The sequence below is a fragment of the Formica exsecta genome, unplaced genomic scaffold, assembly GCF_003651465.1.
Source record: "Formica exsecta isolate Colony F162 unplaced genomic scaffold, ASM365146v1 scaffold191, whole genome shotgun sequence".
In the NCBI taxonomy this organism is placed as follows: domain Eukaryota; kingdom Metazoa; phylum Arthropoda; class Insecta; order Hymenoptera; family Formicidae; genus Formica; species Formica exsecta.
Window position 1 is genome coordinate 2319129 of NW_021849211.1, and position 21746 is coordinate 2340874.

At 38.8% G+C, this 21746-nt stretch overlaps 1 protein-coding gene across 1 annotated transcript in view; it reads left to right on the top strand.

Annotated features, from left to right (window-relative positions):
• Window positions 1–21746, top strand: part of LOC115233817 (discoidin domain-containing receptor 2) — a 176757-nt gene that overhangs the window by 139129 nt on the left and 15882 nt on the right. Inside the window, exons 7-13 of the mRNA XM_029804417.1 lie at window positions 715–854; window positions 1347–1554; window positions 3346–3501; window positions 6353–6528; window positions 15879–16002; window positions 17143–17294; window positions 19675–19986. Of these exons, the coding sequence (XP_029660277.1) occupies window positions 715–854; window positions 1347–1554; window positions 3346–3501; window positions 6353–6528; window positions 15879–16002; window positions 17143–17294; window positions 19675–19986 (1268 nt within the window). The remainder of the gene's footprint in view (window positions 1–714; window positions 855–1346; window positions 1555–3345; window positions 3502–6352; window positions 6529–15878; window positions 16003–17142; window positions 17295–19674; window positions 19987–21746) is intronic.

The following is a 21746-nucleotide window of genomic DNA, read 5'->3' on the forward strand; positions in this document are numbered from 1 at the left end:
TAGGAATATCCGTAAATCAGGAAATGTTATTATCTTAAGATCAATGGCGAATGCATTTCGTACAGGGATACTCCATATCTTCTCAGCAGGATTTCCTGATATGCAAAAATAGCTTATACTTAAGCTATAGCGGTTGAGAATCTGCATTTACTCGTGCAAATTCTCACATTTGGAAAATCCATATCTTTTTTTAATTAAATTTTATTATTTTCAATTATCGTTAAAAAATAACGAAAATCTAATATGCAAAAATAGCTTATATCTAAGCTATAGCGGTTGGGAATTTGCATTTACTCGTGCAAATTCTCACATTTGGAAAATCCATATTTTTTTTTAATTAAATTATATTATTAATAAAATTTTTATATTTTTTAAAAATTTATAATCATCATAATTCTTTGTTAGCAAATATAAAAATAATATGATTTATATTTATTTAAGCATTTAAATTTATATTTACTTCAAACTCTTATATCTAAGGTATTTAAAAAATATGAAATTTTCTTATACCAATTTCGAGTTAATTTTTTATATGTGAATTGACATCGCATGTCCAGAACTCTTTATTATTAATTTAGGAATATCCGTAAATCAGGAAATGTTATTATCTTAAGATCAATGGCGAATGCATTTCGTACAGGGATACTCCATATCTTCTCAGCAGGATTTTCTGAAAACTGAACGATATTGTAACGGATAATCCGTTTGTTCAAGGATATGAATGGGTCGGCTGGCGAAACGACACGCCCAATATGCTTGGACGTCCGGTGGAAATAACTTTCGAGTTCGACTACTCGAGGAACTTCACTGCCATACACCTACACATGAACAATTACTTCACCAAGGACGTGCAGGTATCGCCATTCGCGCCGTTACCGGTATTATTTCGAAAGTTACGAGCTCCGGGAACTACCGTAAATTTCACGATCACACATTTGGCGACGCCTCCGCGCTTTTAAGCGGTTTTAAAAACATTTCCCCGCGATTTACAGCACGGTGATTCTTGCAGCTCCGCCGCCTGCTCTCGGGCTTAGTACTTTCAGTACGGCAAAGTTTCAACGCCGAAGCTTCCGCCGAATTATTTCCATCCGCGCGGTTTATCTCTTTCAAACATAGCGTTCTCGAATACATAGTGCGTGTTCCCGTTGCATATATATAACAGTAATTTATACATCTAACATCTGTTCTAATTCAGTACGAACATTCGTCTCGCGATACTCTTGGACGAAGAAGCGATCGATGACGCGCGACTGTTTCCACCTCGTTCGAGCGTCATCGAAAGCTTTCGTTACAATCTTGTAAGCTGCTCGCACGTGGTACACGATCTCTTTCCGCTGTTTCCGCAGGTTTTCTCGTACGCGAAGGTTTACCTCGGCACAGGTGGTAATCAATTCACCGGCGAGCCGGTCCATTTTTCTTACATACCCGATCAGGTGCTCGAGCAAGCGCGCGAAGTCACCATAAAGCTGCACTCGCGAGCCGGCCGCTTCCTAAAGCTGCAGCTCTACTTCGCGGCGCGGTGGATCATGCTCAGCGAAGTAATCTTCGAATCAGGTAAGAGAAAGATCGATCTACACGCCAGCCCCTCGCGCTATTTTTCCCGCACGAATCGAGATTTACCGCTCGATGTTGCTCTCGGTAACACTCTCGTGCGCGAATTACTCGCGTCGCGTCGAGATGCTCGAGAGTAATGGCGAAATTAAGGATCTTTGTCTGGGATTCGCTTTTCTCTTTGGTTGCCTTTTAGTTAGACGGAAAACCAAAAAGTAGACGATCCAAAAATTGAGATCTATAAATATAGAGAAGTACAGTTTCGAAATATCTTTTATCTCGTGCACGTAATCTGGTATCCCGATTTCCTATGTTAAGCAATATATTTTCAACGAAGTACAGTTTCTAAAATACATATTATAAAATAGTGGGAATCGTTCCGAAAAGCACGGAGAGAAAATTTATTTCGACGACAGCATAATTTTAAGAAACGCGCGGATATATATAAAGATAAAATTATTTTATAAATTTAGAGATTTTGTATTGAATTTTTCTAAGAATATGAAAAATATTGATATAAGAAAATATTTAATCTAAGTTTTTTAAAAATAAAAACAGTTACCATTGTTATTATTATTTTTTTAATGTGAATTACAAATGCACGTTTTTTTGCTATAGTGCAATGTAGCTTAGCAATTAGATTTTGTAGCATTGGGAGATTAATATTTTTGTAATCTCTCGAATTTGGTCAAGATAGTTGAGTCCGCGCGATTCCACAATGGCAACAGTATAACGTAACTGTTACGGCAGCTTTTCCAATGACTAGTTTATATCCGACATCGATGTAACCGCATATCGATCACCGATATTTCTTTTAATCCGTCTCAAACGATCCGAGACGGAACTCGGCTGCCTCGGCAAGCTTTCGTGAAAGTTCCGTGTCGCTTCGTTGCACCGGTCCAGCCGCCCGCGGAGTGGCTACGTCGTTAATCATTCGACGTACACTCTGTGCGTTCCCCGTCCTCGATTGCGAGCGATAAGTTGGCTCGACCAGAGGCAAGCAATGTTCCTCGTCACTTGTATACCACGTAACTCGTATTCACGTCGTACAAACGCTTCGTTGGGCCGCACGTCGTCGATAGGAAAAAGAATATCATCCCTTTTTCCCTTCCCTCTTCCTCCTCCACGGCAATGGCATCGAGTTTTCCACCCAGCGAGCCGGTCCGCGCGCGACATTTTCCGGCAAAAGGTGCCTCGAGAGAGAGGCAATTTCGCCCCACCTCGTTTAATTTTCCTTTTTATGAATCGCGCGTACAAAACCCGCGTCTAACTGCTCGAAAATTGAAATATTTCCTGGTGTCCATTAGTCGATAAACTGCCGCGGCACTAATTTTCAGGTCGCCTAACGGGAAATTCCAGCTGCGTGTGACGCGAATTAAATTCTGCTGGCGATATTCGTTCGTTTTCAAACGATCAATATAACAGTATAGAAAACTATCCCGAATACAAATGAAATTCTCGATGGTCCACGTTGCGTGGCCACAAAGGCCACATTTGTACAATTGGATAAAGTCGTCAAAGGATACGACATCGGCGAAAAATTTAACTCGCTTTCGAGTGTTGTGCGTTTCATCTGATTTCTGACCTCGCAATACCAAATTTACAAACTATCAACGATTGACTTTATAACAGTATACAGTTTACAATTGAGTTATTAACCGGTTCGATAAATCCAACGATAATGCTTTTCCTGCTATAATATATGTATACATATATAAACGGGAAATCTTTTTTTCAAATATTTAATACGCTTGACAAACGTGGATTTCATTAGCTTTAATCCTGAATGCACAGTTATCTCCGAATGGAACAATACCGAGGACGAGGAGGCGAAGAACAAGAGCGCCATTGTACTGGCGACCGGCAGCCCCTATCAGAATAACGAGGGTCCACTACAGAGGGACGAAGTGAAGGCTACTTTTAATAAGGAGGAGAGTAAAGATAACACCTGTAAGTCTACTGTTCGATCTTTCCATTGTTATTTCGGTAAGCTACGTTCATAATTTTCCGCGTAATTGACGTACTTTTCTCCGAGCTTTTTCTCTTGTCATTTTTCATAGCAATGAGCTCGATATATCATAAGAGAGAACTGGTGTCCGCAAAAAGTAACTATTATGCGATGATCACTAACCATCTATTAACATAAAAAGATTAATTATCTTAATTTAAGTATCTTTTTATTTAATGCATAGCTGTTTTTTTGTGAATGTACATGAAATGGTAATAATATTCTTTCCAGAAATATTTCAGCAATTGAATTGAAAAATTCGAGATTAAGATGGTAGAGATTTAGATGATAAAAATGAAAAATATATAAATAAATTTATATTCAATTTTTTTTTTTTTTTTTAATTCCAAAGCCATTCTAATCAAACAATTCTAATCGAGATGCTAAATAATCTTGAATGCATTACACGCGACAGACAATTTGCATTTTCTCTTGGATTCGTGTCGAGGCATCAAAATTATGCGAAGTCAAAGAGGCAATAGCTTGCATCTCTAGAGAAATCTTCTTTCTGATACGCGACGTCGTTACACCGGAATTAATGGAAAAATGGCGACGGTGAAACTAGAGTGCTCCGTGAAATCGAAAGAACTGTGCGAAAAAGTACATCGAGTAGTCCCATGGACGTTCTCGATTACCTGAAAAAGAAGCGTCGTGGAAGAAAAAGAGCGATCGCTCTTGTCCCTTGGCCTCGTCGAGTTTGTTAACCAATAGAATGATACTTTTTTTTTATCCTCACAACGGCAAATAAAAGCCGCGCAATTAACCTGATTAATTCCTTAACTCTCTCCTTGTTCGATTAAAACGTAGTATTGAGTTTTCGTTAAAAGCAGTAGTCCATTAACGAAACTTTTAATGCTAATTAATTACACTCAATATTTTCTGAGGCAAGATCGGTGAAATAATTTGCATTTCTTTCTACTGACATTTTGCGAATCATATTGCATAGCGCAAAACTTTTCAATTACACAGTGACTATGTCGGAATTATTGTGAAATTTCTTCATAACTATGAGCAGTTTAAAACTCACATGTCTGTTCAATGTGCGTCTGCATTTGTATAACTACTAAAACTACTTGTTCGCGTGTTTGCCGAAGGAAAAGCGCAAGAAAGCGAGGCGAGGCATTTATGTTTTCTCGCTTGAGAAACACGACGCGTACCTAACGCTCTCATTACATATTATACCGCACAGAAAAGTACGAATGTACGCCAACGCGGGCAATAATCTGGGAGTTGGTGGAGCAAGCGTTGAACCCGGAAAATTAGGAAGAATAACGTTATGCTTTTTTTTCCTCGTCAACCTGGTCTTTTACAACGTTATGTTAAAACTAGTCTGCGAACAGAGACGTTAAAAATCCGAAAGACGCGAAACGAGATAAAATATTTTTATCATAAATGTATTCTAAGACGAAGAGCTAACTAATATTTTTATTTGAAAAGATGAAAGACGTTCTAGAATGCTATTGATTTAAGAAAGTTTATCTCTCTTTGATTTTGATCTTCTGTGCGAATAAATTATTTTTTTTTTATAAAGATTTTTTTTATTATCAATAATTATTTCATTTGACTCGATCGATGATTTTAATATCGCTTGTTACAAAAAATAAAGTATACTATATTTGAAGATATTAAGAAACAGAGGCATAAAGTTTGTCTTGGGTTCATACACATACTACACAATTATATTATACAATTTATCATCACGAGAAATCTTAATGATTTATTATAGAAATTCTTGTCTCTTTATTGATTTATAAAATACTCAAGCGATGATCAGGTTGTTGTGGTAGACTATGAGAGCCATCAGCGTATATTGTTTTTGTTCAACCGGGCAACTGATCAAACGTGATCTAGTTACGAGCTTCGTGATGAACGCAATCATCATTATCGTTCCATCGTGCATTATGCAAGGTTACCTCGGCTGTATTATCCACGGTGATAGGTCATGTTGCTTGATGCATCAAGCATCACGGGCGAGTGAATCCGCTATCGCGTACACGCGCGGATCAGCTGCCCGTCGCGACATCGAAATATTATTAATGGAAAATTCTTTTGTTCTCAGTACAGCTCTTTCTCTCTTTTTCTGTCTCTTCTAACTATCTCTGTCTTCTGGTTCTCTCGCAATTATTTCCAAATTTATCAATTGTAATAAGAAAACGAAGCTATTTATTTCCAATTATTGAAGAATTTTGATCTCAGGTTACAACGTGCTTGATCGATTAATATAAAATTTATTGATTGAATTAATGTTCTAAAATTAATTTTTATAGAAAAGACAGAATGTGTGCAAAATTGGCGTATCTTTCATAAAAACGAAATCGCGTCTTATATACACAGGGATAAAAAAGGAAAAACTTAAAATAAGAAGGAAATATCTCTTAGGGGTGTAAAGAAAATGCTAATCTAACATGATCATTAAATCATAAATAATCGTTTAACAAAGCTGAAAGAGAAATCTTGTTAAATAATTACTTTATCAATCTTTATCAATTAAAAATTTACTTCAAGTTCTTAGCAGAGATGTCACGATTAATTAACGAGAGATGTCACGATTAATTAATGTTATCTGTGAAGTTCGCAATATAAGCCAGTGACAATGTGGAAAATTACTGAGCTTGCGGTGTAACTGTTAAGCTAATCGATTTCCTCCGTATCCTTGAACATGACGAGTGCATCTGTTTACTATTGTATATATATATATATATATGCGTACATGCCCAGTTACATATGTATATAGACTATATGTACGCGCATACTCTTTGTATATATATATATATATATATATCCACTTCTCAGTTTCAGATAAGAGCAAGAAACCGGAATCGAGGCAGTTTGTCGGATTGGTGATCGGCATCCTGACGACCGTAATCGTGATGCTACTCGCAGCTATCATGTTCATTTTTTATCGAAACCGTAGGCTTAAGGCTGCTCTTGCACCGTCGACTTTTTACGATCAGCAGGGTGATCTCAAGGTAATTATAAAATTAGAATTATTACATAATCTGACATTGTACCATATACATATCTTAATTTATTATTAAGCCCATCAAACTATCTACATATAGAGAGAGATCTCCGGATTTATTCTAAAAAAATTATTTTTTGCATTATTATGTGAAATACATTATCTAGAGTATAAACTCGTAAACTGAGATTATTTTATAACAAGAGAAGTGACTTTATGACATCGCATTTTTTTTTTTTTTTTTAATTACTTAGACATTGAACAGGATTTTATCGGTATTTGTGTCACAAAGTCATTTTTATTGTTACTTAAAAGTAATTTTGGGAGGAATGCAAAATATATAAAATATATATGATACACTACTCCACATATAAAAAACGATCCTGTTTTTCAAATCGCGCGTCATTAAGTAGATGGACGAAAATTGGAAGTAGTCAAAGAATCAAACGCTGAATGGTACGTCGTGCTACGGTGCATTATCTCGACGCTTTCAATTTGGTAAATGACAACCAATTTCTGTTCTTCGGTCGCGATTTTTCTTTACGCGATTCCCGACCTGGTTTAACACCGGAAATTCTCGTCTCTGGCTCTAATAAACCGAACAAGCGCATCTATTTACTTTACACTTCCAGGTTACTTTACGGCGCTTTTGAGCAATCGCGTAAAACGGCTTATATCTTATATCTATCTACCTATTACGTACATCGGTTTAGATACGAGCGCGCGTAACTAAAAGAGAAAATGCGACGATCAAATATTTTCTTTAAGGCGGAGGCGCAAACGAGATTGTTCGTTTCACGCTCTTATCCGCGACTTTTTTTTTTTTTTTTTTTTTTTATTGTCGGGCATGCTTAACAACCGTGCAGTTTACGTATTGGATTATACTAGAATTAATTATTTTGCATGATAATAACAATAATTACGTCCTTACAGAAACTAATAGGATAATAAAAGATAAAGCGGCTTGATTATAGCGATAAATAAATAGCATGTATGATAATCATTTAATTTTATCCCACTGCAATACGATGCGTGGAATGAATAAAAATAAGAAATACATGTTGCAACGCACGGACGACGATATTTTTCTCTGGCGTCGCATTCCGCCGTAATGTTCTTCTGCTGAAAACGGTTTTCCGGCGAAAGAGACGTTTCAGTCTCGCACCTCGTTTTAACGCGGAATGTCTAACTTTGTCGTAAATTCCACTCCGACTCGTGTCCTACAGAACAACAAGAATTATTAACGTCGCGTTTACCGCCCTCGTCGGTGGACAGTTTGTACGACTTTCACGATGTACGGTCTATAACATTAAAATCCATCTCTTTATCTATGTACACAATAGTGTAATTCATTCCCGAAAACAAATTTATATTGTGTATAAGAAAAAATTAATTAATTAACAACCAACTTTCTTACGATAAAGATAACAATGTTTGCAAGAAAGAAACGTTAAAAAGAGAAAAAACGATGAACGAAGCGTACCTTTCATTACTTGATTAGCCCGCTGTTATCTAAGTACGAAATCAGACCAACGATTTGTGATGGTCGGTGATCAAGATAACAGAGTAAGAAGCGAAGATTCTACACGAAGTAATGTCTATAGATAAAAGTGCTGTCCGTGGAAGAGGCGAGAAAGTAAGGATGAGAAATAAAACGTTAGGGTAGAATTGAGCGTGTTACGCAAAAAGTTAATACTTGGGCTAAATCGAGCGAGGAAAGTGAGGCAGACCGAAAAAAGAAAGAGAATCCTGAGAACTTGGCGTATGTTTACCCAGCCACTGTTGTTCTAACCGGATTAATAGCAAAGTGAAGTTTGTTCGTAGAAATGGACAGCTCCGGTGCTTTCTCATCCTTTTTCGCGGGATATAGCGCGCAAGACAGTAATTAACGACTTGCTGAACGATGAGAAATAATGAGTGCCAGACAGTTGAGCTTGCAAACCCTCGAAGCTTTCCTAACTTAACTATTTGCGCTGGGCGAAGACGACTGGAGAAACGTACTGGAGCGACAGTCGACGATTAATAACGACGCTAACAACCTATCGAAATAAATTGAAGACTCGCAGCGGCGACATTAGCTATCATGAACTAATTAGTCACACTCGGTCACGTCCTTACAGAAACTAATAGGATAATAAAAGGTAAAGCGGCTTGATTATAGCGATAAATAAATAGCATGTATGATAATCATTTAATTTTATCCCACTGCAATACGATGCGTGGAATGAATAAAAATAAGAAATACATGTTGCAACGCACGGACGACGATATTTTTCTCTGGCGTCGCATTCCGCCGTAATGTTCTTCTGCTGAAAACGGTTTTCCGGCGAAAGAGACGTTTCAGTCTCGCACCTCGTTTTAACGCGGAATGTCTAACTTTGTCGTAAATTCCACTCCGACTCGTGTCCTACAGAACAACAAGAATTATTAACGTCGCGTTTACCGCCCTCGTCGGTGGACAGTTTGTACGACTTTCACGATGTACGGTCTATAACATTAAAATCCATCTCTTTATCTATGTACACAATAGTGTAATTCATTCCCGAAAACAAATTTATATTGTGTATAAGAAAAAATTAATTAATTAACAACCAACTTTCTTACGATAAAGATAACAATGTTTGCAAGAAAGAAACGTTAAAAAGAGAAAAAACGATGAACGAAGCGTACCTTTCATTACTTGATTAGCCCGCTGTTATCTAAGTACGAAATCAGACCAACGATTTGTGATGGTCGGTGATCAAGATAACAGAGTAAGAAGCGAAGATTCTACACGAAGTAATGTCTATAGATAAAAGTGCTGTCCGTGGAAGAGGCGAGAAAGTAAGGATGAGAAATAAAACGTTAGGGTAGAATTGAGCGTGTTACGCAAAAAGTTAATACTTGGGCTAAATCGAGCGAGGAAAGTGAGGCAGACCGAAAAAAGAAAGAGAATCCTGAGAACTTGGCGTATGTTTACCCAGCCACTGTTGTTCTAACCGGATTAATAGCAAAGTGAAGTTTGTTCGTAGAAATGGACAGCTCCGGTGCTTTCTCATCCTTTTTCGCGGGATATAACGCGCAAGACAGTAATTAACGACTTGCTGAACGATGAGAAATAATGAGTGCCAGACAGTTGAGCTTGCAAACCCTCGAAGCTTTCCTAACTTAACTATTTGCGCTGGGCGAAGACGACTGGAGAAACGTACTGGAGCGACAGTCGACGATTAATAACGACGCTAACAACCTATCGAAATAAATTGAAGACTCGCAGCGGCGACATTAGCTATCATGAACTAATTAGTCACACTCGGTCACATTTCATTCGATTCATTAATAATGATAAATAAAGTGAAAGAAAATTATAGGAATCGAGAAGTGTTGTCGAACAAATTGTCTTTCATTATTACTAGAGTTCTCGTATAAAATAATAATTTATCTCAATTGAATTTGTGATACACGGATACAGAAATAATAAGATTATTCGCGTACGTTCAGTAATGATGCAGAATTAACTAAGCACGTGCAATAATCTCTGGCTACCAATAAATATGGAGGAGCTGAAGAGCACGCTTATAATATTTTTCATCCGCCTGGCGAGAAGCTCGAACAGACGCGCACGAAATCACCTTCCCGCCTTACCATACATCACTCCAAGGTATTCTTCGACAACCCAATATCGTTCACGGCTAAATTTTTACCAACCATCCAGGAAGTGCACGGATAGTCGAGCTGACTCCACTTAATTAAAAGAGCTGCCGGGATGACCGTATTGCGACGTCGTCGTCGAGAGGAAGACGTGCGTTATCTTCGTCGTTCACCCGCCGCTAAGCGTCATATACACTCCAAACATCTTTTTCTTCCTCTTCTTCTTCATCATCCTCGTCGGCTCTCCTCCTTTCCTTGTCCCGCTTCACGTTCCCAGCATTAGCCACCTGCTACTTGTCCTCCCGTCTTGAAGCTGCGCGAGGCATCTCCTTTCCCCTTCTCGATGAAATGACCCTATTGCCCCTTGTGTAACCTGCGACCCACGTCGACTTTCCAGAATGGCAGAGTATGTCAAATAGAAACCGCTGTCAATTTATCGAGCAACGCGAGTCGCAAAAAGAACAACAGTTTCGCTCGTCCTCGCGTATATACACCTGACTCGGTCCGACAAAACGGCTGGAACATCCACGGTTGCTTAACCACATTGGAAACGTCGACATTTTTCTCCGAGAGCTTCGTTTGCTAATGGGCGTTTCTGTGACTGCTATTAATTAAACAGTCGGCAATTTATTTTAGCGCCTCATTAATTAAATATTGTATATTATCGTCTGTACCAGCACATTTAATTAATTAATCTCTCTATGACTGCAGAGAATATAACTTATTAATCATTGCAGCGTTAACGTTACTATCGATCGCGAATAATTTTGTGCTGGAGAATTGTGTCATTCTTCACGCGGTATATCTTTATTTTTTGATTCATCAAGTTTTAATGCAATCCCGCTGCCAAAGCTGATTTCATCTTTCTTCTTTTTCTTTATCCGAGGCATTACTCCTCATAGCCGGGGACGCAAGACGTTGATGATTTATCGGGCATCATGGACCGCGAAAACTAAACTTTGTTTCGCGGATGACATTATATCGATCCGTCTAATCCCATTTAGAGCGGGTATGAGGGAAGAACCTCTCTCTCTTTTTTGACTCGACAGCTCCATCGGTCTGCTTTAAAACATTGAAGGGAAACTCCGTGGGATAGTATATCGCTTAAAGCTGCGCGAAGTGTTGTGCTTTTTTTTCCTCTTATCCCAGGATTTACGATGCAGCAAATTCTTGTTCCAGATTTCATTGCGTGGGATTATTCAATTTACGTAAGCGTCCATCCGCGCGTTACAGGTCAAGTTATTCTTCGACGATTAGCGAATTAAATACATATGACACAAATAAAAATATGATAACAATATACATATTATGTCATATGACTTTCTTGTAATAATATCTTTATTGCATATTATTATATCTTTCTCTTTCTCTCTTTCTCTCTCTCTCTTTCTCGGGGAAAAATAAATGCCTTTATTAAATGTTCATTAAAAATAGAATAACGAATCTAATACATCTAATATCGATTTCTACAAATTCGTGAAAATAATATCATAAAGATAAAATATCGAATTATTTACGATCAGTGCGTTGCGATAAATAATCCCGTTGACGACATTGCCTTAAGAGTATGTATGTGAATCATCTGCATTACGGCAATAGTACCGGATAAACACATGCACGTGTAATTTTATCCGATAATTTATTATTATCGAATATATGATGCATTCTCTGACGCAGCTCTGTTAACGCGCATTCGTGCGTAACTTTATTTGCGTGGAAAGAGCATGACGAACGGGTTTGGAGGAGAGGACCCCATACAAAAGTGAGTGGTAATGCGATTATATCGGCTTTGGCACGGGGGGGGGGGGGGGAGGTCGGGTGATACCAGAGACAGTCGAGCGAAAACAGATTATTTTAATTTAAAACAACAAACTGTCTGATTTTCGTGTCCTGTAATCTTAACCGCAAGTTCGATGTGCGTGTATGTATTGGGACGATTCGATAGTATGAGAACTATTTGTCGGAAAAGTGGGACGACATTTATGAAATCATTGAGGGAAATGGGAAGCTTTGCGTAAAAATTTCAGAATTACCATACATTTATTTTGGAAATATAAAAAGAGCATTGCTAGTTAAAATACTGAAAAAACTTTAGATATATTAATTATATAAGATCTCTCTCCGAGGGGCACAACGTTTTGCAATAACGGAATATGCCAAAGTTAGAAAGAAGATGGGACCGCATTAATTACAAGCGGGTCAGTGCCGTGAAAAATTAATAAAAAAATATGAAACAAGTGAAACGCGCAAGAGACACTTTGGGACAGAGTTGGGAAACGTGCGAACAGCTGGACGGGTCGCGCAACCTCTCCGGCAAAAGAGGCAAAGATGTACTCATGGTAATGAAAATGGCAAAAAGCACTCCAGTGCTAATTAATGGAGGATCGTTTTGTGCTCGGAATCTTCTCTCTGGCACTTTAGGGATTTCGTCGAGTAACCCGTTTCACGATTTCGATTCTCGTTTCCGTCTCCGTGCCCAGCGCGTGTCCTTTCGTATCAATGTTTATATTTCCGGCGGCTGCATTAACGAATTTAACATTTTTCTCGAATTAGTATACGCATACAAATGCATGTAGAAAAAATAATAATACAAATAGCGAGCGCAGCACTCACCGCGCGCGTTACATATAAATATAAATATTATACATAAAATGTATCGCGCGCATCGCAAAATTTCAACATACCCGTTTTATGCACGTGTTTCTCTTTTTCTGCGTGATAAAATTGCGCTCTCATTAATCGAGTATACATCGCGCAAATCGTACGTGTACAATGACGAAGAGAGCAAGATACTTCGCTTGTCGAAATCAGATTTCACGTCCTATGTATATCCCACAAAATGACGGGAAACGGTGCGCGTGTATAAATTACCAATAATCCACTCAATTTATAAACGCACCTTTAATTCAGCCGCCTCGTTAAAAGATTACTCGGTACGCTATCGTTTGCCGATCTCGTAATCGCGGTTGAATTCGATACGCGATTAGTATGCGGGCAAACACGCAATATCTCTGAACAAATACGCCGCTTCGATAAATCTCGCGGAACGTGTGCTCGCGTTAGCTATATATATATATATTTCTCTCTCTTTCTCTCTATCTATAGCGGCAGTAATTTATTTCGCCAGACGATATTCTGTTCAGAATATCAAACTTAAGAAAAAAGATATCAAAGCGATCTTTCTTTTGGCGTCAGACAATACCAAACGACTGATACGCTGATAAAAGCATTCTACGGCCGATCGAACGTGTCCGGATTTACGAAGAGGGTCACAGATACATGGATTTAGCACGTGAGGTCCTTTTACACGGTCGATTGATATACCACACGTGAAAGGAAAAGATGCTGGATTATTTCGCGTTTAGCGATTCACTCATATGAAGGAATATTATTCCTTCCGTGAAATCATTAATGTCGGTAAAAATCTTTCTCTCTCCAAGTTTCAAACGTCAAACAAGTGATGATCTCATTAACGCATTATTAAAGGAACGCGAAAGAAAATTTTCATCAAACGCGCGCGCGCCCGCGTTAAATATGCAGCTCATACTTGTAAAAATATTACAGCCATGAATTCTGTAAAACTTATTATCTTAAGGTTGTTTAAAGTTTAAACTGGATAATATAAAAAAGGCAATGAGTAAGTCCGATAGCGCGAGGTGTTTATTTTTAAAACTTTATTTTCTATCGTTAAAAATATAATCGAGTTATTTCAGCTTGTTCTATATATCGTCGACTTGTTTTAATGCGCTTCCACAACTTCATATATTAATAAATTCTTAACAGTCATCCATCTCTCACACATCTCTTCTCCCTCGTCGGGTATGTATGACGTACGTTCTCATAGTCAAGATTTCACGCTAGACCGGCGATATGAAAATAAACTTTTATCTCAATAATAAATGTCAAGAGTCGCGCAACAACTCTCAATCATGCAATTAGAACGCTGATTTGTTACAATCAAGCATCGATCTAAATCGACCGTCCCATTAATAACTTTGAGCCGAAAACATGTTTCATTGCATCATGAATCGCATCGTTACATATCGTGGACTATTTGCGCAACGATAAACAAAGCCGCACAAATTGGATATCATCTCTCGGGTAACAATAATACTTCCACAAACCATCGTCGCGCGCAACCGAGACCATTTCGGCATCCGATCAACGAGAACGACATGTCGACATCGCTTTAAATGCCCTAGCATAAGGGCACGGGAAGTCGCGACAGGACTTTAGATAGCCCTAATGGAGAAAGAAATGTTAGATGGGTAAGGCCAATGGGGCGGGAAGCGGATTCTCGTACTAGAAATGCGAGCGATCGGGAAAGATAGAAGCTGCGGGGATGACGCGAGGCAGTGTGTGTATGTGTGTGTGTGTGTGTGTGTATGTAGGTAATGTACGTCGGCGAGACAGTGTAAAAGAGGGCTGGAGAGTGGTGAGATTCGCGTAGAATCCCGATGGCTAAGTGGTTATCTTATCTTAACGGCCGCGCCGCGCAGCATCTCACTAGTCTGGCACCCTCTAACGTTCCCTAAACGGAAATTAACACCCAACCCTACGCGAGTCAGCCTCGACACCCACGCCGGCGGCATCGCCGCAAAAATCAATGGATATTATATCGCCACTCACGCACACAAGCATGTACGCGATTCTCATCGCGTTCCCTCGCGAGCCTCTTATCGACTGCGCGAAAGAGAGCGCCGAGAGGAGACGAATGTCCTCCCTCTTGATATCTGGGGGACATCCTGGATTGTTTGTTATAATAAAACTGCTAATTTCCTGAGGTGGCATGTCGGACTCAATCGTCCGGTAGTCCGAGACGGTCCTCGTACGGTTTGCGAACCGAGATAAAGTCGTCGAGAGAAAGTGACTCGAGATAAGAGCTTTAACGGGTGAACAGCGGCACGATTTCACGTCGTGTTTTAGACGAAAAAGCCACGAATCCCGTTAATGGAGAAACGCGAAGAGAGTAACTACGTCACAGTGTCAAAAATATCTTGCCATAAAATACTGTAAAATATTTTCGCGACTTTTATTAAATATTTTTTTATTAAATATTCAAATTTGATGTAATTTCGCCAAATGTGGTTCTTTTATATTTATTAGGTATCTCGCGAGGTCAAATTTTTGAAAGAGCCGAATTTTTTACGTGAAAATAGTATAATCTCAGAGCTGTGACAGAAAGAGATCTCGTTCTCACCCGCAAATTTGTCTATTTCGTTTTATATTAATGTAACTATACATCCCTGAAATTATTTTGAAAATTATTTTAATATTGAGACAAATTTATAGAATCTTGCGAATGTCAAGGGAATCATTTTCTCTGTGTGTCGATGATAAAAATATAAGTTTATACTCTCTTTCACACCTATTTACTATTCGATTTGTTTACTATACGATATGTACCATGAGTGCCGTAAAATAAAATTCTGCGATCGGCTATTGCCAATACATCAGTAAGCCAACAGATATATTCGCTCTGTTTCGGCAATACCGAATACAACAATAATCAGACGCGCGCAACCTCTTGGGAATCCCTGTCCCCCTTTCGCCAGTTATGAATATTTTGAGGAGAGAGCAAGAGCTCAGCGGGAAAGAGGATAGAGAAAATAGGAGAGGGGACAGAAGGAGGGATATTAACCGACAATATATCGCTTTTGCCACGCGATATACCCGGCGTGTGCATAAATGTCAGGTGCATTAACGATAACGCTCGATATTCGGCCGCAGGTCTCCGTAGCGGAGGAGGGTGAGGACAAGGGACCAATTTGCCCCCCACTTCCAGCGCAGTATCAACCAGCCGCCTACAGCACCACGACGCCGCAATTGCACAAAACCGTCACGGATTACACTGGTTGGTACCAACATTAAAAGATGCTCTAACAATAAGTATTTCTTTGTTCGCGTCTTCAATTCGGCCGGGTTACAATTGTTAAAGTACACGTGTCGCACAAATACACGTGTCTATCTAGAAAGTCTATTGTTTAGATTCAATTGTCGATGGAGATGCTTAAGAGGAAATCGATGAATCCATAGTTGAACTTGAAAACTTCTTTCCACCGTTGAACTTTTACAACTTATTCCGCAATTTTATTAATAATGCAAACGCTCCGATTTTTAGTGTTTATTATAATATTTTTGTTGTATATTTACTTTTAATTGGCGCGATCTGTCAAATATTACTAATTGATCAATTCTGATCGAAGTTGATTCATAATCTTGAAATGACGATAGTATTAAACGTCAATTTGCATATCGATTACGCTCCATTTCACCGAAGACGTTTTCACTTCCATATCCGTCGACTTCGACACGGATAGTTTCGCGTTATCACGGGAATTCTAACGGGCTGTCCCGAGTGACGGTCAAGCCGAGGTTCGAATCTCTGTGCTTCTGGTTTTACCGCGGCTGCACGACGTAGTTGGAATAGTCGACAAACTATTCCGTTGCGTCTCGTAGTTGGCACAGCTTGCTGGACAGAACGGCCAACCACAGTCTGCAGAGAAACCGTTTGCCGCGACCTTGTTTAATCGAATTAGATCGGGATCTTTGATCAATTAACTGAAGCAACAGCGCACTGCCACTCATTGGCGGATTGAATTTCATTTTTCAATTCTGCAAATGTCACAACTGTTGCACGACTAAGCCTCTATGCGTGAGAAACGATACCTATAACAATGATACTGTAATAAATTGGAATAGAGAGACATTCTCTTTCTCTCTCTCTCTCTCTCTCTCTCTCTCTCTCTCTTCTCGTCGCTTGCGAGTTTGCGAAAGTACTTTATTCGCTGCAGTTGGCTCACGAGTTTCGCGGCACTACTCGGAGTCTCGTTAAAAAATGGTAACGATCTCCTGAGACTTTGAAACTCGATGCGAAAGAATGAAAAGACGTTGCGGGTGGCAATTTCTCTCGACGACGGCCAGCGCCGCGATTATATTTTTAACTTTGACGAATTTCTCGATTCCTTTCAACTTTGCCTCGCCGCTCGGACAGGGATCACCGAGGTGCAGCCGATTATTCCCCTCCTGCTTAACTCAACGATCAATCTTGCCAGGCCAATTCCGGCGGTCCAAGAATATCCGCCTAACCCGCCGCCCATACCACCACCTCCGGAAAAGTATTACGCCAGTACGGAGATCTGTAAGGTGAGTCGCAAAAATGTACGGTAGACATGCGATCCCGGGCCGATTAAGTCTTCCTGTAGCATTAATGCCGGGTACTTCGAAACGCGAAACTGTGTCAAACGCCGTCTCGTGACCGTCGGATCTCCGTCACGATTGCCGAAAGGGAGGCAACCTTGTAAAACCGGCCACTGGGGCTTATGTAAATCACGAGGTTAATTCGAATATTATACCGCTTGACTTTTCAATTTTCGCTCTGTATGCCAATCTAAACGTACGCGCGATGTTTTTGCTAGGACGATAAAGCGCAATGTGAAATTGTTACAAAAATATTGTTGATATTGCGCATCGAATTTTTCATAGAAGTTATTTTAAACATTATTTGTAAATTTTTTTTGACATTGGAATATTTTTTTAAAAAGACTATATATAACGAATTACTGCATCAAATATATTGTATTTCGATGATTGTATCGATTCCGATCTAATCTCGTTTTCAACGATACTTGTTTACTCTGCACAATATGCACGACGCAAAATACTTTATCCTGTGAATTATGAGGATTAATGACCGAAAAACGAGGAAACAACGGGGTACTATCAATCATAACTACCGCGAAGAAAACGTCTTTCGTGGGCATACACAAATTATAGAGCGATAATGTAAAGGGAGTGGTTATTGATTATGATAGTTCCATGATGTGTGTATATATTTTCTTTTCATTATACTATCAGCTCTCTCTCTCTCTCTCTCTCTCTCTCTCTCTCTCTCTCTCTCTCTCTCTCTCTCTCTCTCTCTCTCTCTCTCTCTCTCTCTCTCTCTCTCTCTCTCTCTCTCTCTCTCTCTCTCTTCTCGTCGCTTGCGAGTTTGCGAAAGTACTTTATTCGCTGCAGTTGGCTCACGAGTTTCGCGGCACTACTCGGAGTCTCGTTAAAAAATGGTAACGATCTCCTGAGACTTTGAAACTCGATGCGAAAGAATGAAAAGACGTTGCGGGTGGCAATTTCTCTCGACGACGGCCAGCGCCGCGATTATATTTTTAACTTTGACGAATTTCTCGATTCCTTTCAACTTTGCCTCGCCGCTCGGACAGGGATCACCGAGGTGCAGCCGATTATTCCCCTCCTGCTTAACTCAACGATCAATCTTGCCAGGCCAATTCCGGCGGTCCAAGAATATCCGCCTAACCCGCCGCCCATACCACCACCTCCGGAAAAGTATTACGCCAGTACGGAGATCTGTAAGGTGAGTCGCAAAAATGTACGGTAGACATGCGATCCCGGGCCGATTAAGTCTTCCTGTAGCATTAATGCCGGGTACTTCGAAACGCGAAACTGTGTCAAACGCCGTCTCGTGACCGTCGGATCTCCGTCACGATTGCCGAAAGGGAGGCAACCTTGTAAAACCGGCCACTGGGGCTTATGTAAATCACGAGGTTAATTCGAATATTATACCGCTTGACTTTTCAATTTTCGCTCTGTATGCCAATCTAAACGTACGCGCGATGTTTTTGCTAGGACGATAAAGCGCAATGTGAAATTGTTACAAAAATATTGTTGATATTGCGCATCGAATTTTTCATAGAAGTTATTTTAAACATTATTTGTAAATTTTTTTTGACATTGGAATATTTTTTTAAAAAGACTATATATAACGAATTACTGCATCAAATATATTGTATTTCGATGATTGTATCGATTCCGATCTAATCTCGTTTTCAACGATACTTGTTTACTCTGCACAATATGCACGACGCAAAATACTTTATCCTGTGAATTATGAGGATTAATGACCGAAAAACGAGGAAACAACGGGGTACTATCAATCATAACTACCGCGAAGAAAACGTCTTTCGTGGGCATACACAAATTATAGAGCGATAATGTAAAGGGAGTGGTTATTGATTATGATAGTTCCATGAGGCGTGTATATATTTTCGTTTCATTATACTATCAGGTTCGATCAATTTATAGGAACACAAAATATTGTGAAACAGATATATCTTTCGCTCGCGTGATTACATTTCACATTATTTTACTATTATTATAGCATGTTTATAATGCGGACATATTTTTCATTCCTATACATATTAATCTAGATATATTTCTCCAATGTTGCGCATGAAGCTTTATGTATGTACCTTATAGAGCACGTAATCAAAATTGATCTTGTCTCGATTTAACTTTATTTTAAATTTAATCTTTTTGAAGTATTTTTTTGAGAGATAACGAAAAAATATTTATTTTTATTTATTTATGTGGCAATATTTTTTATATGTTTCGATAGATTTTATATTTGTAAAAATATTGAATAAAAATATTTGCTTTGAACGTCAAATTCGTTGACATTACAGTAACCGACGAAAAATGATGATCATTTTCAATTCGCGTTCTTATATCGCAGAGTCCTTTACCACCACTGCCACCCTCGCCGACACCGAGCACACCACCCCCGATGAGCGCGAAAGCCTCTAGCAGTGTGACTAGTTATAGTCCGGAAGATATGCTCACAGAAGAAGAAGACGAAATACCTGAGTGTATCCTCGATTTTCCGCGAGAGAAACTCAACATCGTTGAAAATCTCGGCTGCGGATACTTTGGCGATGTTCATCTCTGCGAAGTCGATAGGTTTCCTGGATATGATGAGTTCTTCAGGAATACTTCCAGCGATTTGGTTGTTGTTAAATCCTTGAAACCAGGCTCTTCCTATATATTATGAGAAATTATATTATTTTCAGTAAATATTTTATTTTTGCATCACAAATAACTTATTAATAAATAGTGCTAATAATTAATACGATATTATATGATAGCGTATTTTTATATAATATTTTATATAATTTTTATAAAATTGTTTGCATTTATTATACGTTCTATATATTCCTAGTAATATAATAACAGATCCGCCCATCGACTAATTTTAATCACTTTGCACTTTGACACTATCGCGCTAAAAGCATTGAACTGTACTTGCCTTTTTGTAAACGTATACATTTGTACGGAGCTTTGATCCTTGTAAGAAAACCGCTATAGTGAATAAGAGTAAAAAACGAAAGTACACACAGTACATGTAGATTCAATGATAAAAAATTATTCCGATAGATTATATAGAGCGTCGCATTTAACGGCGAAATTCAATAAGCGGCACAAAGTGATTCCGAATGTAATGACACGCGCATTAAGTAGATGCAACCGGATAATGGGAAAGAGCTTTAAGCGATCGATGATTGGCATGTAATCGAATAGCTCGTCTCCACTCGTGTTCGCGTCAATATCATTTTTCATGAAGCAATGCGAATTTTATATGTCTTTAAAAAATTGAAAACACAAAAATTTCTGTAATCAAACCGTCTTTTCTCTACAACATGCAATTTACCGATATGTAATATTCGTCAATAAATAATTTTGTTTACTGAAATGCTGAATATTATTTACGAACGGTATTAACGCAATTTTCGATATCCCGTGTATGTGTGTCCTCGCTTAAATCCACTATTATAACCTACTTAACGAATCAGCGCGTATATACTGTACGTGCTTCATCCCAGCTTTTTTCAGAGGAATATTTGAAAATCAGTGATCACTGATTACAGCAATATCGCGCGCGCGAAATGTTTTATTGAACAATATTTATGTGCATATGTGAGAAAAAAATAATTTAATAATTATATAATGAATATATATATAAAGTGTAATAATTATAAAAATATTATAAATTGTTGTAAAGTATTGCGTTACACATTACACGTAATTTTACACGCAATATTAATTTGTTTTATTTTGAAACATTTGTTTTTATAAGATCTATTTTGAAAGAATATAGAATTCCAATCCGTACGTATGAACGAAGGCTCTCGGAACTCGATCGTCAGTACTACATCAGCCAATAAAAGACTTTTTTTTATTGCATTGACGCTATAGTAACGTTTTGTTCTTCGGACGATTGCGATTTTCACTCGCGGAATAGGCCGATTGAGATGGAAACAGGCGGCGGAGCGTGTCGTACCGGATTCGCCGACCCCCGACGACGCGTTGTCGTTGCAGTAGCGAAAGGATGATCCCCGTAGACAGGATCACGGATGGCATTGTCTACAAAACACATTTCGCCGACTGGGAAAAGCCCGCGGAACCCGTGTCGTCGCGAAAAGCGGATGCAACTCATGTTAGAGCGCAATCGTCCTCGGCCTTTATCCTTTTCTACATTCGTCCGTCTGCCGGCTACGACATCCCGGAAAAGTCTGTCAATCCAACTGTCCTGATAGATCTTCTCGATTCTATTTCGTTCGCCTGACAATTGAATTTTTCGATGCAACAAAGAAGACGTCTCCTTCCATCTTGATATTTTCAATTAAATGATTTAATGTTATACGCGCGTATTTCGTAAATATAAAATAACTCGAGCTTAATGTCTTTTTTGAAAATTAACACGATGTATAAAATTATATCCCCTGATTCACCAATATATTTTATAAATAT